This window comes from Lepisosteus oculatus, chromosome 4 (assembly GCF_040954835.1).
Source record: "Lepisosteus oculatus isolate fLepOcu1 chromosome 4, fLepOcu1.hap2, whole genome shotgun sequence".
Lineage (NCBI taxonomy): Eukaryota > Metazoa > Chordata > Actinopteri > Semionotiformes > Lepisosteidae > Lepisosteus > Lepisosteus oculatus.
The window spans coordinates 24,662,153-24,680,727 of record NC_090699.1 but is presented as its reverse complement, the minus strand read 5'-3'; the positions used below and the strand labels follow the sequence as shown (position 1 = coordinate 24,680,727).

The 18,575-nt window shown below is 34.9% G+C and overlaps 1 protein-coding gene across 2 annotated transcripts in view; it reads left to right on the top strand.

The window, feature by feature from the left end:
• The window catches only part of LOC102688033 (inositol polyphosphate-5-phosphatase A), a 145,466-nt gene extending 127,511 nt beyond the window's left edge, over window positions 1-17,955 (top strand). Inside the window, exons 12-16 of one of the 2 annotated variants that reach the window (XM_015346849.2) lie at window positions 3,453-3,526; window positions 11,762-11,873; window positions 15,036-15,104; window positions 16,176-16,212; window positions 16,375-17,955. In XM_015346849.2, the coding sequence (XP_015202335.1) occupies window positions 3,453-3,526; window positions 11,762-11,873; window positions 15,036-15,104; window positions 16,176-16,212; window positions 16,375-16,424 (342 nt within the window). In that variant the 3' untranslated portion in view covers window positions 16,425-17,955. Of the gene's footprint in view, window positions 1-3,452; window positions 3,527-11,761; window positions 11,874-15,035; window positions 15,105-16,175; window positions 16,264-16,374 lie in introns of both variants that reach the window. The other variant, XM_006630395.3, reaches the window with a different exon arrangement.
• Window positions 17,956-18,575: the final 620 nt, after the last annotated feature.

The window sequence follows — 18,575 nt, the reverse complement described above, 5'->3', positions numbered from 1 at the left end:
TTTAAGGTCTACATACAATGTCATAACTGAAACAAGGTCATTTCTATTAATATCCGTACATCCCAGTGTCAGGCAATTTATGATCTGCCCATGGTTTTTTGAATTACAGATTACTAGCTTCATTTTTTCTTCAATCTCAGATAGTTACATTTAAAGAGCTGTGTCTGTTTTCATCCATACACATGCCTGTTTTAGAAGGAGGGAGACGTAGGTGCTCTTCCAGATCGACTACACACGGAAAGATAAATGATATAATGAGCCATCAGAGATAATCTAATCGTCATGGTCTAGTTAAACACAAAGTGTTGTGATCCTTATAAAACAAACTACCTTTCGAAAAGGATAAATGTCCCCTACACCCAATTCAAAAAAAAAATCCATTGCATCCTTCATCAACTACTAGACTTGTACCGGCCTGACAGAAATTTAATTCAAGCCAGCTCTCGAAAATAATTATTGTATTTTGAGAGGAGTAATCATTGGTTGGGACATGATTGAATGTGTCCATGCCTATTGACTTTTCCTATGATTTATAGGTTTGTTTAGTCGATATTCCCATCGAAATTGTATAATTAATTATAAGTGAGGCTGTCAGACTGCCAGGATGGAGTGCTCTGATGAGTATTTGGGAAGATTAAATTTTCCTCTGCTGCTCTGCAGTAGTGTTTGGGAATCTTTGCAGGCCTTACAAGGCTTGGCGGGCAGGGGGCTGAAGCAGCTTGTGTGCGTGGGTCTCTGCTGTGTCTCCTCAAGTGCGATTGATTTTTTTTCAGTATCTTTTTATTTTAACTTTATCTGTGTGATGTCTCTTCAGTAGCAGCAGGATTTATGCACAGGGGCACTCCTAGCGCTAGTGATGAACTTTTCTGTCAACAGTGCTTCTTAGTCATCTTCCCAGAATGCTTTTAGGACACAACACCTTTGGAAAAAAAGGAACAGAACTTGTTTAATATTTTAGCTGTCACAGGTGTTAAGTAGTAATATACCAAAGTTCTAAATAAAATGTGACCTTGTTGAAATATATATACGCACTCCACAGCTCTCCTTGGATATATTTCTTATGACAGTCCACATCTGTAAATGGTGTGTCGTGTTTTGGGGCTTATTGATTACTGCTGTAGCAAACCCTCACACAGTTAATAGCAAAAAAGATTCAAAGTGCACCTTAAATAATGTTTACCATTGTTTATCATGTTCCTTGAGTTCCTAATTTTAAAATTTGTTAAATTTGCTCATTCTAATTTGAAATAAATAAAACAAATATCCTGGGGATTAAGAGGTAAATTGTGAATTGATCATGATTTCAGCATTCAAAATGATGGTAGATGGCTTGTGGTAGCACAAAACATAGTGATCACAATATAAAAAGAAGAAAAACTATGACCTTGCAATGAAAGCAAATCTGAAGTTAAAAAAAATAAAATTAAATGACCTTTAACCTGTACCCTTATTGATGGCCTGTAATGTCAGCAGGTGTTATCCAGGATGGTATTTGACAACTTGTAAATCAAATCACAATTACATTTTAGACAACTCTATAAGGCAGGTCACAAAGATAGCCCAGGTTAAGTTTTTGTCTAATGATGAATATTTTCCGCTTTATATTGTTATGAAAGGTAAATACTTAAATTTCTGTCAAATGGGTTTTGATTACCACTGACGTTTTCCATATGTGTCATTGCTCAGTGCTTCCATTGCTTCTATTACTAAACTTCAAGGTCAATTCTTTCTGATAAACTGCAGCTTCATAATGCAATGAGCCCTTGAACCTATATAGGCTTTGATTTTACTGCTGACCCGTCAAACCAGCAAATCATTATGCTTAATTGACCTGAGATGAAATGTAGTGTGAAATTTCAGCCTCAGGCTTTATCTGCCACCTAAATGAATTTCACAACTTTCACTTTATACCCAAGATCTCCTAAAAAACAAATACACCAAGCACTGCCCAACAGTAAACTGCTCTGTATCTTAATTGCTACATCTTGTCTTAATAATGTCGCAGATTGAAAAAAAACGTATTTTTGCTGCTGAATTTACATGTCCAGACTAAATGCACATGTGTACATGGTATAGATGTCTAACATATTCTGTTTCACAAATAATCTGTCATTTTTAGGTGGCACACACAAGCATACGTTCCCTGCTGTCTCCCAAACTTCATTTCTCATTCACAGCTTGTGAATTCTCGAGTGGCCCAGGCAGGATGAGTTTGATGAATGCTGCAAATATCACCTTCTGATCTAGGGAGGCTCTGCCTTTGGACTGTAGCGCCTTAAGAGTAATGGCTACTGTTCTACACCACTGGCTGGATTAAGTTACATTGGAAGGACCAGCTTCATACTGTCTCAGATTTTAGGCTTCCCACATAGTCCACACACTACACTGCAGTAGGAGTTGACCACATTTTTTTCTTCTCAGTTCTAAATTCATTATGTAACATACGGCTAATGTTTTTGTGTGTACTGGTTAAGGAGACTACGAAAGCAAAGGAAATCATTTTATGACAGGTGGATGAATTGATGGAAGGAATTACAGATTGATTTATAGATCGATCAGTGGGTGCTGGCCTCCATGGACATTGCCACCCTCTGTGTGACTGCTATAAGCTCTGCAGGGTCCATTTTAGGGCTGAGCCAGAGATAGAGAGCTGAATCAGGTGTCTAAGGTACCTGCATTTCACATGGATAATTAATGTGTACAAGTAGCTGCTAATTGCACTTTTCACAAATGATTTATGAGGTAGCAGGGGGGAGAGAGGGACATAATCTAATATCAATCTGAACTGCTGCTTCTCCTACAGTGGTATCAGCACAGCTGTGAGATGGGACATGATTAATGGACGCCGGGCAAACATGCAGCCATCATAAAAAGGGGGTTATTGCAATGGCACACTTGCCAGAATGAGAAGATGTGCAACTGGCATGAAGCAAGTCGTTCAGGCTTCCATTCGGCACTTTAAATGCTTTTCAGCCATTAAACAGTCACTTACATACAAGGCTGATATGGCAGCATTAAAGAGATTTCAGACTTAACAGTAGGAAAATGGTGCTGCTTTTACCCTGCATAAAAATGACACAACTTTGCAGATGTTATTTAAAATAACCGGTATCCATAAATCAGCCTATAAAAACGTTTTATCGGTTATCAGTTATAAAATAAATAGATGCTAAAGATTAGTTTATTTTATTGAAATAAATCTATTAAAATATGCCCTTTTTGCTTTCAGGACGTTTGTCTGCCAGACCTCCTCCCCCTTTATGTGTATGTAGATGTTTTCATCCTGGCAAGTGTGGCAGTTAAATAATCTCTCTTGTGCTTGGAACTTATGAAAATGTAAAGCAAACACGCATAGGCACATAGCACTCTCTATAAACTTTATTCTCCTTAGGGTGATCTCTGCTGTGATTAAAATAACTCTGTATCACCTCTAACTTTTTATCTCTTTTCAGCTGTTAGAGTTTGACAAAGAGCTGTCTGTGTTTAAAGATCGGCTGCATGAGCTTGAGATCTCCTTTCCTCCCAGGTAAATGTATATTTTAATGTAATCTTCAAATCGGGGTGCTTCCTTTCAGAAATTATAAAAAAATATTTTTACTGACTTTAAAATGTGTTGTGATTGAAATGTGTGTGAGCTTAATGTTAGAAAGCCCATCTGAAGGAATCACAATTTATGTTTATCTAGAATATTACTGCATGTTAAAAATATTGCATATATATAATTTTGCTCAGGTGCTTTATAGGAAGTAATAATAATAATTGCTTACGCTTATATAGCGCTTTTCTGGACACTCCACTCAAAGCATTTTACTGGTAAAAGGGATGTAGCTAGACACCCAGAATGATGTGCCTAATACAAGTGTTTACAATATGCCTTCTCTTTGCTTTGGCTTTCTTTTGAAAAACCTTGACTTATAAACCCGTCAGGGAAAAGAGAAAATCATTACCCAAAGAGTTTTTAAAACGGTGTTACAGTGATTATACTTTAGTAAAAAATTAAGTTGAGTCTGAAGTTTCGTAAGTTAATTTCCTTTAATCAAATGGTTTCTGTCCTTATATATTATGAAAAGACACCATTGCAGGGCCTGTATCAATGGCTTGAGGCACTGTAGAGGAGAGTCAGTCACTACAAAGAGCCACGCTGACTAGACATTCCACCCAGCACAGCTGAAACATTTGACCTTGATTGTACTACACGTGAAAAAAATGTTGCACATTTTCCAGCTTGACTAATACTTTGTAACATTAACTAATGGTTTTTGCTAGGGTTTACATTAGATGTGCTTAGTGGAAACATTTGGTGCAAAGTTCTTCACAGTTTGTCCGCCACTATTTTCATTGCTCTTTCACCTATTACACCTATAACAAGAGAGAATCAGCAGTAATCAACTCTAATGCTGAAACAACCCACTGTCTGCTGACCTGGACAGGGTTTGAACTACGTTGCACTACTAATGTATACAATAGCTAAATCTCAGATACTGGAAATTAAGTGCAGTATGTTTCTGGATGACCTTAGCATTTTAAATACAGTGGAAAATATGTTGGAGACACTATAATTTTAAGTCAAACAAATCAATTTGCAATTACCTCGTTCAAACAGGAAAGCATACTATTATTACATGAAATGTATTTTGTTGTTTGTGCGATAATGTCAGTTGACCTTTAGTGCTGGGACTTACTCAATCAGTAAAGATAATGAAATGCTGTAATCAAACAATAATTACTTGATAAACTGAGCAGGTGTCGTAGGTCAAGGTTTTGGCAGGTGCACTGTGCTTTAAATGACTAGATGTCTTAATCACGGGTCCTATTTGCATTAATTTGCATAAGTGACATCAGTTGGATTTATTGTCCTTTTATAATTAATCATTTAACGAAATGGCATCACCTTAGCATATTCAATACATGTACTTTTGCACTATGGATTGTCGTTCACAGATAGTATAGTTCTTTGACCATTACAAAACAGAAAAATTTTGTCTGATTTGAGGGTTTTTTTTTTCAGATAAATTCTAAGGTACTTTAATTATTTCAACTACACTGTTGAAAAACTGAAACAATGGGAACACTAGATTTTAAGATTTTTCCCAAGTCATACGTAATATTAAGGATAACAATATTGAAGATTTGAAAGTGTCATTTAGTTACATTAAAAAACACTTTACACTTTAGATTACAGTTAACCTGAGTGCAGGTTGTGGGGTTCATCTGGGTTCGATCCTCGATCGTGTCACTAGCCGACTATGACTGGGATATGAGAATTGGTGGCACACAGTTAGCTATCGCTGTATCACAGAGAATAATAGTCAGCCAGGGTCCTCTCGGCTCCCACCTACAGTACACAGAAACTCCTTGTTGAGTCCTGGGTGCTTTCAGGTATGCTGTTAATGAAAGACATTCCACTTCTTCAGCCATTGCTGAACCTCTCATACAGGGTTGTGTTGTCTGTGATTCAGTGGAGTCTGCCTATACTTCCCCATTCTTCTCTGTGTGTGGTAATGGGAGTTCGTAGTTGCAAGCCGGGGTCTGTGATGAAGATCCTGACTTACTGTATAAGGCAAATAGCCAGGTCAGAAAAGGCACTGTTCTGTATGGAAGTCCCGGATTTTATCTGGATCTCTGAGTCCTGTCAGGGAATGTCTTTAAAATTCTAATGGCAGTGTTGCAATGTTGTATAATGTTTGCATTGGTTATTCCAAACTGGTAGGTATAAGAAAAATAATGTAGCAGCTAAGACTCTGGAAAAAGCCATTATGATGGGAAAGGGGCAGTTTTCTGGGTTAACAGATCAGGATCTTCTTTGCCCAGCTTGGCAATGGAAACAAGAACACTGGAACTGGGAGGTAAGGAGGTGGGATACATTGTCATTGATGGTGTTTGCATTTGAAGAATGTGATACAAGGTGTAAATTCACATCGTTTGCCCTCAAGAAGTCATCAGTCAGAGTCCATTGTGATAAGTGTGAACACTGCACACCTTGGTGTTGAATTTGGCTTTCCCATGTTAGTGGTGTTCCTGGAGCCAGGCAGCCAGAGGCCGTGGCATGCCTGTGATAGACTGCAGGCTTTCCACTGAAATGCACTGCCAATTTGTTTGTTGGGTACAGAAACAGCGAACTATAGCAGTTTAAATCAGGAGTACTATCTAAAAACAGAATGAATTCTCAGGGGATCATTCTTGACTTTGTATCACTTGAAAGAAGCATGCATCAAACTTAGCTGGTTGTGTAGCTCATTAAAGAATGGTCTCCTTTGAAGGTGAAAGAATATAATGAGCATGTAAATATAGTACATACAGTATAAACTGACTCATGTACAGCAGGTGTGTACTGTATATTGAGACATCTTTAAACCCACTACCCATCTATGCTGTTGAAGCCAATACCCTGGTTTCTTTAAAACAATAGATCCTTAGATCACTTTGCTAGTAACTACCAAATGAGTTAGATGGACCAAATAACCCTCTCTTGTTGATAACTTTTCTTATGTTCTTAAGGTCTAGATTTTCATAAATAAAGTTCATGTAATTTAAATATGTTTGTTGCTGGTTAGGATTCTTTCTTTTACAGCCAGTTTCTTTTGGTATTATGATGCATTTGACTTAATCCATACTTAAACTGGATTTAGATTATCCTTTGGATCCTTTAGTAGGAATGCCATTTCATAATTTCTATTTGTAATTTCTCTACTATCTGAAGTTTACATTGGAAAAGAATTGAAAATCATTGCTTTGATAATTAGTCAAATTACTTTTAAAGAATATAAGACATTTGCTTTTTCTCCCATATGGTAATAGAAGTTAAAATAGGAAAGTCCAAAATGCATCATTTCCGAATGAAAGGTGGGGCAAATTGTGATGTCATCTGGTAAATAGCATAGCCGTAAAAACAGCATGTGGGGTTGAAAAATAGTTTTTGTCTGAAAAAGGAATTGTTATTCATATACTTGATTTATTTAAAGAAAGGGCTTTTAGTACTGCTATTATCTCAGGTTCTTGAGCACAATCGATTCCGAAATGTAATATGAAAACCAGTACTGGGGAAATTAAAGAACAATGAGAAGGGCAGAAGCAAGAGTCCTATTCATTCTGCTTCTAATAATGTTATTTAGAATACCATTTGAAGCTGATTACGGTAAATGCTGCCTGTGTGTACTGCATCATCTTGCCGTTAGAGCAGTGTAGTGGTGGAGCTACACTAATAAAATGGATGGCATCTCCCCCGTCACTCTGTTTGCCAAGTCTAGACGGCACTGGAGAGAGCTGAGCGGAGATATACAGTTGTCTCTTCACCGTTTGGTGTTTAATAGGAAGCTGAGACCAAGCTGAGACCAACTTTGGCAAGTTAGCATACATCTTCAAAACTCAGCAAGTCTATGAGGATGCGGTAGAGAGTAAATTTCCTCGTGGGAAAAGCAACAGCACTAAAGAAAGAAATCCAGGAGAACAATACATTTCTATTGCAAACTAGACATACGTTGGTTTAAAACTCGTATTCGCTGTGTTGACATTGACTTTTGTCATTTGTACCCAGGATTTCCTCTATCTGGTTGTCTGACCCCAGGATGCATAATTTTATATAGTGACCTCTTGTGGATGTTAGTTAAAATGTTATAGATCTATGAATCTTCCTGTGAAATATAAATATAAGTTCATATGAACTCAAAATGAACTCAAAATGTGAAATAAAATCTTGGATTGCCATGGGTCACTGATTCATTGGTGGTTGTTGGCCTTTTATGTGTTTTAGCAGAGGGGTAATTTTGAGGTAGCGCTGGCATTTTTTCCTCTTAATGTCAATTAAGACTCCACTCCAGTAAATACAGCAGTAATTAACCACAACTAACTGTTTACTTGAAACCCTCTTATTAAGTTAAAAACAGTATGAAGTTCCTTTACACAGGTCTTGTATATAATACCACCATAATGAATTGCTGAATAAATCTTGAGAAAATGGTGCACTTTATAACTGTACCATCCTGTCTGAAAAGATAAATAATGTTTTTATTTTCAGGATTATTTATATTTTTGTATGTTTAAATCATTTGTGCAGAACAGACAAAGAAGACTTTAATTGGAATTATAGCTTTATTTAAATGGGTCTGTCCCAAAGTTGTGTAAGGATGAGTTTGATTTTCTGTAAAAAATGCAGTGTTGTTTCTGATTGTTTAAAGAAAATAAGCAATGCATTTGTTTTCCACATTGGAAGTTGTTCTTTAACTACTGGCTATAAATTTTAATATTGCATTATACTGACTGCAATTCTAAAATAATACTACAGGCACTGGCATACTTACAGTCATCTATTTTGTTGTAGTTGTATATTCTTCTGTCACATCTCTCTGTAATGGGAATCTTTGTTTAAGAGGTGCAGAGTAAGATTTAAAAGAGAGCACAATCCCTAGTGTTATTGATGAATAAAACATGCTTTTAAAGCATTTCATTATTCATTAATCTTTCTTTGAGAATTATATTCTTAGTTAGCGTTTTGGCAGATTTATGTGAGCAGCAAGGTGTTAAAGACTAACACTCATAAAGCAGATGTTTATTGGAGAGCAGATGTAAATTTGACAGTTTTAAATTTAAACACAAAATGGTTTGCAAATATGACAGTATTCTGCCTGACCACTGGAAATGAACACAAGATTTAAACTGAGTCTTTCCACCATGTTTTAAACTCAAAACAATGGGAAACATGAAATTGTATTAATTAATTCAGAAGATTGTTTTCTGAACCCCCACTTCTATCTGGTCTCACACAGATCAATTCTGAAAAGTTTTAATTAAATATTACATTTAAGAAGGAAAAGAGGAATATGACTTAGTATTTAGTGTTAGCAGTTCAGCATAAAAAAGCTATATATCAATTATCAGTCTCTTTGTTCAGATTTATTCTGATCTTAATGTGATTCATCTTGCTCTTGTATTGAATCATCTCTCAGCAGCAACAGTTGCCAACAAAATAAAGCACAATGTAATCCGGCAGGTTTTGCCAAACCAAACCTGGTCACTGTGGCCATTATCATATCACCCCTGACATGTGACTGAACGGCAACTACAATGTTCCTAATTGACAGGGCAAAAGATAGAAGTGTAAGCTAATGAATGGGGAGTTTGAGAAACACATGGCTCCAAGACACAGGTGGGTAATTGTTAAGTTTATCACCTCTCCCCATTAATTATTATAATTACTCTTGTTGCTGGTAATATGGGCAAGATAGGAGCTGACGAGTTTCAGCATTCACACCCACCTACAAAGTTTGTTCTGTGATAAGTTTGTAAGCACTGCTATCTGCAGTATTAATCATTCTGTTGAAAGTGGCACTCTATTGTTTGTCATTGCATTAGCCTGTCATGTAATCTACAGTTGTCGTGAGGGAAAACCTGCCTACCAGCACATCCATTTTGTGTTCTGCCCTTAGGCAAGGCTGAATAGAAATGAATTGGGGAAGTGTTTAAGGCACTGTTCTTGAGTGTTGACTGATGAGGAGTCCAAACCTGAATGGCACTATAAACTGTAATTCAGTATGTGATTTCTGCTTTTTTGCTGTTTTTAAAAAAGGTTTTTGTTATTTTTATGAAGAATCACTGTATTTACACTACTTTGGTTACGAATTTCCTTCAGATTTCAGCTGTATTCAATTTCCTATGACATTTTCTGATATAAAAGGCCATTTTATTACTGTAGTGTGTCCTCTGTAGTTGTTTTTCTGTTCTTTAGATTACAGTTAAAACATGTTAATATCTTTGTATTTATTACCTAACAGTGAAAAAGTAAATTTAAATGCATTCATTTTCAAATGAGATATTTAGCAATGTTTTGAAAGAAAATTTTCGGTTGGTTCATATTGGTAACACGTGATCAGAAATATAAATGTAGAAGAAATTGTAATGTTTACCAAGGGTAAACCCTTCATGACTTTCAGATAACTGTGTCATAGAGGTATATGTCTTCATTTGCTTCTTCCTCTGTACAATGTCCCTCCTTTCTCTTCTGTCACCTATTTGTACTAAATTCTTGCTCTTTTTTCATATCTGGAACAATTTTCATCCTTTTTGCGTAATAGAAGGTATGTTTAAAATGCCATTATGGCTAATTGTTGTGTTGGCTTTGTGAAGCTGTAGCTTAGGTTATGTTTACCTACTTTACTGTGTGCTGCATATAGGCCTGATAGAGAACCCCTTACTGCTCCTGCAAAAAACATCCTTTTCACCTTTTCTTATTAAGACCCTTGACCCCACTGTTAACGTGGTCGCCATGGCATGACTGTAACATTTGCAAGTAGCAGCTGTTTAGCACATTGTACTCTTTAACAAGTGCTGTTTGCAGGGCCCATGTTTACCCTGCTGATTTGCTGAAAATGAGACTCCTATCATGGCTGGATTGCGCTGAGAAAGCTAATGTGAACGTGTTTGTGTTTTAGCAACCTGTCACTGAAGGGGATGAATGTTTAGACAGGTAAAGCCAAACAAGGTTAGCCTCTTCTGACAAACTTGGCCATCTGACTTAATCCTGGGCAATCAAAGGGACAACACAAAAGACCTAGTATAAATTAAACATGTTTGCTCTTCAAATATATGTGAGGAGGTGTTTCAAAATATCTTGCATGTATTCTGTCATTTTGCTTTAACTACAAATCAAGGGATCCTACAAGCATCTGCAGACAAATCTACTTAGCTATAGCTAGTTCTAGTGGGTATGGGAAAGAGAGTAGGCCATTATTATATGCCACTTACATTGTTTTAAAAATATATTTAATTTGTTGAGAATTTAGCATTCACTTTGCAGTGGAAGGCAATTTTTATAAAATAAAAATGTCAGAAATATGCTGATATACAATACACTTTACAGTGGCACTGAAGTAACAAATTGAATACTCATAATGTAAATCTTCTCCAGTTTGATGAGGTGTAAAGAGTACTTAAATCATTGGATTGTTCCACTAGTTTCCAATGCAATTTTTCTTGGATGTTCGCCATACTTAATCTCTTTTTGATGGCAGTGTATCTTGTAAACTCATTCGACAGAACTGCCTTGCGTGGCTTTCTTGTATAACGTCGTGATGTGTGGTAAATAAGTTTTTGTTTTTCCTGTGTGACCTGTAGGTGTTTTTTCTTTGGTGTAACTTCTTTCAGAGGTAATGTGAAAATGTATACAGTTGAGAAAATTCAGTCAAGAGTTCAGTCAACTTTTTTCAAAAGTTTTTGCAGTGCCAGAAAAATAAAATATATCAAAATGCATCAGAATCAAAAACGCAGATGTATTCACACATTTTTTTTTCTGTAGATGCCTTGTATAATTTGAATTTCTCTCTGTAAAAATGTCTAATTTCTGTTGCCTCTAGCTGAAACCTAATTATTGTTTCCCTTGCACAGCTTTTTATCAGTTTGCACCTCGTTCGTCTCCAAACTAGATGACCCTTCTCTCAATTAGCTATTTGAAATGAGCATGTAAAAATGTAATATTTCAATTAGATGTGGTGTCCTTCTTGGTACCTTCTTTTCTGAAATATGGATATCTGTCATTTTTATGCTTATAGCTCTTAACCGAATATTTATTTTCTAAAGGGGAAATGTTGGCAACACTTACTTGCTGAATAAGGAAGATTTTCCAGATAGGTCAACAGTGGAAGAAAGTCTAAAACATTCCCTCACTAAATTAACAAAACAATTTTTAAGTCAGTAGAAACATTCATGATTTTAAAAGCTGAGAGCCAGTTTTCATCTTTTTATTAATGATAATACAATCTCTTTTTATCAGTTACCCATATAGTGAAGATAGCAGTCAAGGAAAGCAGTACATGAATACCAGATGCCCCGCATGGTGCGATCGGATCTTACTTTCCTCTTCTGCAAAGGAACTTATTTCAAAAGTAAGTAGAGCTTTAAATATTATATGCAGAGCAACTGTACTGATTTTGAACAGAAAATCCTAGAATTCCCACTTTATCATCATATAGATCTTTTGTGCGTGCGAAGTCGGCCATTTGTATTATTCTTAAACAGTAATGTGCGAACAGACTGTTTTTAAAATAAAATGTAGCATTAATTGCTATGATCAATCTGTTTTTTAAATAAATACTATTTGCGGGCCTAATTTGAATGGGCTAAATATATATTCATTAAGAGTTTCTAGTAGTCATAGTAGTAGTAAATTGTTTTTAGTGTAAATTAACATAAAGTTCAATTTAGGTGAGTTCCTCTAGAATCCTTGAATTCAGATGCTAGATTATTGCCTGGGATGATATATAGTGTTTTTTGGAGACCCTTCAGTTCCTTTAGGTACATGAAAACTCAATTTACTGTTTTTATCTTTAATATGGTCCTAACAAATACAGGTTTGTCTACATTTCTGGTAATATTTCTTGTGTTATATAAGCAGTCACTTGGAATAAAATGCTATATCTTTTTAACAAAAGTCAAAAGAAAATATGTTCACTTCCTTAAACCATTATAGCATTTGATATGATTGATTATAACATGATTAATAACCTTTGTTTGTAACTTTCACTGCCCTGGAGTACTGGATTATTACATTTCAGAGGATAATCTGGAAATTGGAAAATAACCCATAGAAATTTGAACTAATTAAAAAATAACAGTGAATTAAAGTGATATGAGCAAAAGTATCTAGGATACATTCAGTTGTCTTTACAAAACAGAGAACGTGGATTGCTCCGTGATGAAAGTAATTAGTGTAATACTTCCAGTTTCCTGGATGAAAATGAATTCCCCGAATGTTTGAAGTAAAGTCAGAATTCCGCATCTATATATGTAGCTCTTTCCTGACTGTCAGCCTTACACATGAGGACTTTGGATTCAGCAACAGACTCATTAATATAGCTGAGAGGTATACACCTCATCTTTGTTGTTTTTGGTGTAAACTAAACTATCTTCTATGTACACGTGTATATTTTGAATATTTTAAATAAGTCTTTCTCAGGAGCTTGTGGGGATGATTCAGAATAAAATGCTTGACTCCTAAAATATAAAGTGCTTCTTTAGTAAACGTATTCTCCGTAAATCCAAAGGATCCATCCGAGTTTCATCAAAAAAACATTCTGGAATACTTAATGTGAGAGAGATGTTAAGGTTAGAAAAAGATATATAATTTGAATCATTCATTTATGTATTGCTGTAATACAATGACTGTTAGATAATTAGGAACTTGATAGTAGTTTTACACGTCTTTTTCTAGTAGGTTAATAAAGAATAATTTTCCAAGAATTAAATTACCTTAAGGCCTGCTTTACATGACTGACAGTTATTGTATTTACAATGTTTAAAAAGAGATTTCAGGTCATTATTTGTACCTTGGAACAACGTCCTAACGAACTCACAATTTGTGAAGGTATATATTTGTTTTGTATTGGTAAGTAAAACAATCATGGAAAACTGCAGAGAAACAGGTTACATCAGTTAAAAAAGGGCTGATTGTATTATTGTAAAAGTTAACTTTATATTTTCTAAGTTGTGGAACAGCAATTTTAAAAAGCTGTTAAAATTAATAGCTTAGTACAAGATTGCATTATATTAATTTGTAATCAGTATTCTGGTTTGTAGTTTTAGTTAAGGTAAAATTGCATCTTTAGATCCAGACAATGAATGCAAATGCATCTGTCATTCTACTTCTTTGTATGATTGTTCAGAAAATGTAAACAGCAGTAATTTAGCTCAGAAAAGAAGCCTTGACAGCCAACAAGGTTTAGATAGAAAATAGCAATCCAGAATTAAAAATGGCATTACACACATATCACTTAACTCCGCATATCACTTAAATCTATAGTCAGGCTTTAAAGCAGTGGTTAATTGCTTGTAATATTGAGCCCTGCAGAAGTATAAAGCCCTAATGTGTGAATCTCCACAAATTAGCTCACGCCGCATTGAGTGCCACACACTAGGCGTTACAGATTGTAGAGACATGGGGCTGTAAACAGCCTTCATGCAGCATCATCTATCATGGCATGGTCCGTTAACTCGCCATCATGTTATTTTCTGCTTTCTGAGCCCTAACACACCAAAGGTTGCCCACTGCTAGGGCATCGCATCGCCAGCTGAGAGCATGCGGTAATGAATGCTCAGCGAAGTGTAGGCTTGTTTCTGCTTGCGCGCTGCTGTAATTTGTTTATCTGTCTAAAGATTATGCAGCCCGAAAATCCACAATTTTATGCTGCCTTTGTAAATTATCAAGTCCTGTTTGATGAATGTATCCCAGTTTCCGAAAGCAGTGGCATGATGATCTCAAAATATATTGGAAAGTGCTGATGCATACAGTACAAAAGGTAATATTTATATTTCAATGCAGGCATTGGCACACTGCTGTAGTTGTGACCTTCGCCTTCCTTATTGGTTTGAAGTTAATTTAAATTTAAGTTTATAGTTCATTTTCTTCCTTCTTTAAATGGCAGCACACCTCACCTAGTCATACATGATTGGATGCAGCTTGGAGACTTTTATCTAAAGGATATTTAAAAACTCTTTAGTTCAACCAGAACATGTGATTTATTTTCTAGGCCCTAAGACTCTTCACATCATTTTACATGTCATTGTGTGTTAAATTTAATAATCCCAAATATAGCATATTTTTTAATGTTCAAAAATGTATATTTTGTTCACCGGCAGTTTTTAGGTTTTTAGTTTAATTGTGTTTCTTTAAGGTTAATGTGTAATAATGTTTATATACTGTCAAAAATATGTTGCATGTCACCAAAATATTTTCTAGACAAACAGAATTAATTAGTTGGCTTTTTATTATGTTTATGACTATGAAATCATACCTCTGTTTGGTCTCTGTTTCTGATTTCTTAAAGCTGTAAATAATACAGGAAAAACTGAAACTTTTTCCAAGGTTTCTTCACCATCTAAGCAAAGTTTCCAGTCCATCCCAACTGCTTGTTTTAAAACCAGTTCCTTATTTCTGTTTATTATCTTTTTATTATTTTTACTACTGTCTGTTATTTTTGGTATCATGGTATCACTGAATTAACCAACCTTTTAAGATAGAGATTTATTGTATGTTTTTGTTTTGTTTGCAGCCAGAAAATGATGAGAAAGCTGTGATTTATGATAATATTGGCCCCAACGTATGTATGGGAGACCACAAGGTAAAATCAACACCTTTTGTCACGTACACTGTTCTGAAATGCCGTCTTGTAGTTAAACCCACACAAATTTCTTTATTTCAAAACCAGTTGTCTTTGTTGTTAAACAATTAAACTTTTCTCAATAGTGATGCTACAGTACCTGTCACTTACATGGTTCTATTTATGAGTAAACACGTTGTGTTTATTCGATACTGGATAAAATTAAGTCACACTGCAGAACACTTCCAATTAGACACAAGAAGATGTCATAAAAATTGGTTTGAAAATATACTTTAGCGATTTTCTATAATAGCTAAAAAGGTCCAAAACATTTACTTTTCATCATTTAATATGGTAAACCAAGCAGGAAAACACATGAACATTGTGCAAGAATAACATGAATAAAAATAAAATTGTGCTGTGCTTCGGGCCAAATTTTGTTTTTACTTCAACAAGTCTTTTTCTAGATTTAAATACTGTACCAAGGTATTCTGGAATTTAGGAATCTAATAGTGCTGAATATCTAATACTTTATTTAAGAGTACTTCTTTATTTTAACCCCCTTGGATAGGATCACAGTGCCAAAAAACAACTACCATTGGCTAATGTGTTCATGCCAAGTATTTTTAATCGCACTCCAGTTTAGGAGTTCTAGCATCTGTCTAAAGCATGCACAGCACAACTACAAACAATACAAAGCCCAGAAACACTTAAACCATCTGGAAGATAACCTGTATTAAATTTAGAGACGTTCAGTTGTTGAAACTTGTTTTCTTTTCACATTTTTCTGTTTTTTTTTCTTTTCTTAAATTTTGTTTTAACTTTTGGTTTATATCATGAACAGTTTTAACATAAACATGTTTGATCAATGAGTTATTGTCACACCTACTAAGTAATAATGTCCTGGATTTATAGTTAATCACTACACTTAGCTTTATTTTAAAATGTTAGCCTCTCAAAGTTGTGAAGGTTCTTTGTGAAGTGCTTTGCACAGAAATGGTGCATAATAATTATTCGAATCAACAATGTACTTGTCCTTGTCTTGTATATACAGATATTAACACTGTTTTATTTTTTCCCTCTACTGCACAGCCTGTCTTCTTGTCCTTTCGAATAGCTGCAGGGGCAGGTAAACCTAATGCAAATAAGCACAAGTGTTGTGTCGTGCAGTGATGTTGTGGTAAATATTTTTTATTATTATTTTTGAATATATATTTATAGATGACTCACTTGAGAAGTTACAGAGTCTCTTTTGTTCTGTTCAATGTGTGCATTTTTTTTTAATGAACAGGGAAGCGGTGCCAATGGGGAGAGAAGATTTTACGAGAAGCAACCCTCTGAGAAGTTAGGAAGTTAGACGTTAGAAAAAAGGAAACACCAGTAGAAGAAAACACACAACTACGTACAAACTGTACAGCTGTACTAATGAATGGAGTTTTCAGTGCCACATTTAGATTGTTGATCGTACACAATGCTTCAACATCTGGACTCTGCTCAAGAAAAGCCTCACATACCTCACTGTCTTGTATGTTTCTCTGACAGAACTGAAATGTGGAATATTTTTAATGTGTCACAGCTTTGTTGCCAAAACTCTAATAGATATCAGAAATACTACGTATTTTAGATACCATATTTACAACTTTTTAGATATGCCTCTACATATAGAAGAAGCTATTTCCACATGTAGGATGTATTAAAGTGCAATGCAAAAATTGTATATCTATATTAGTAAGGTTGTTTGTACATTGGATTGTATTGAAGTAGAGGTATTGATGGTTTTAGTGGAGTTTTCTTTACTGACCAAGGTTTGTGGTCCCTGTGTTAGAATAGATAGGTATTTTCATTTCATGGTTTTTTTTTCTTTACTGATTAATGTGCATACTACACACTGCCATGTTTATGGTTTTGAATCACAGATCAGCTGCTTCTCATTTTATATACTTTTTAAAACTAATTTATAAATCTTACCAAAATTGTATGCTTAAATAAGTATACCTTCCAATACGACTGCTTGGGTGTGTCATCAGCTGATAGTATCTTTAAACCTAGTGATTTTAAAATATTCAACAAACCTGTTCTCTATATCAAAGGATATTTACCATTTCCATGGATAATACAAGTATATAAGATATTGTTTATCATATATAGCGTTCACTCTTTGTTATTCTTATTCTAACTTATTTCTATGTAATAATATTATGTTTCTGAATGTGAAGTTTTTAGATAGGCTTGGGTATCTTTAAAAAATTTTGTAAACTGTTTTTGTCTATTTTTGTTACTGCATAATGGTGCCAAGTATTGTATACTGAAGAAAAATAATATTGTGGGAGACATCATAACTTAGTTTAGTCCAACTGTAAGTAAAATTTGGCTTAATTATAAGTTGTAAATATTCAAAGGCCAGAGAAAAATAAGGAAGAAAATGCATTTTGATTTTTGTATGTAGCTGTTTACAACCTTTAGTGCTGTGTTGCAAATAATTTTCTATCATTGCATTTTACAACATTAAAAAGTGATTAGAGAGTCTGTTGATGAAACACAAATGTTTCTTTCATTGATTTAATTTAGTACACTACAGAGTTCACAGATTTTGTGATGGCATTAGATTGATGCTTAATTTTTTTAATATAAATCACTACGAGTGGGAAATGATTTTGTGTCAGCTGCCAAAATTTATGTTGCCTTAAAAGTGTGATTTGGGTTTTTAGACAAAACTGCTTGTAAAGTTTCTGCAGGTCCCGTGTAACAATGTACCAATGTTTCAATATATTCACTTTTTCTCTTCAAGCAAATAGAGATTCTACCCCTTGGACTATATGGCCTCTAGAGTAGGTTCTTTGAGTCTGAAGCAATAAAACCAGTAGACATAAAATGGTGTTTGTCGTTTTTTTTTAGTTCGTCTATGTGTATTTTTTATATACTGTATGTCTGCACCAGTAATTTAAAAAAGTCTCAGTCAGTCTACAGAGTTGATGATGACTGCTTTAAAGTAATAACATTCGAAAGTTCATCATTCTGGCTGCACTGGGTTTTAAACTGTAAAACACACAACCTACTTAGAAAACACTTAAGTGGGAAAAAAGCGCTATACTGTACCGTGGGACACGTATATTGCGCTCACACGTTATATATCTCTCTTAAATTAAAAATCCGATTACTCTCGTCAGTATTGTTCATTAAACATAATTTTTAAATACAGAACTGAATACGTGATCAGAACTGAAGAAGAAGTTGGAGCAACCTTAGAAACGTCGCGGTTTCGTTCACTTGTTTTCTAGACCGTTTGAATAAAACAAAAACATCATAATGTTAACGAGACAGAATTGCAGGATGCTTGTAAATCTAGAAATTTCACCAGAGTTCTTAAAACGTTAAAAATAGTTTTTACATGAGGCGTTTTGTCTAGATTATGAGGAGAATGAGAATAGTAACTGTAGACAACACATTCAACTATACTATTTTCCCAGTCCTAGTTAGTTACAAAAGGTAAAA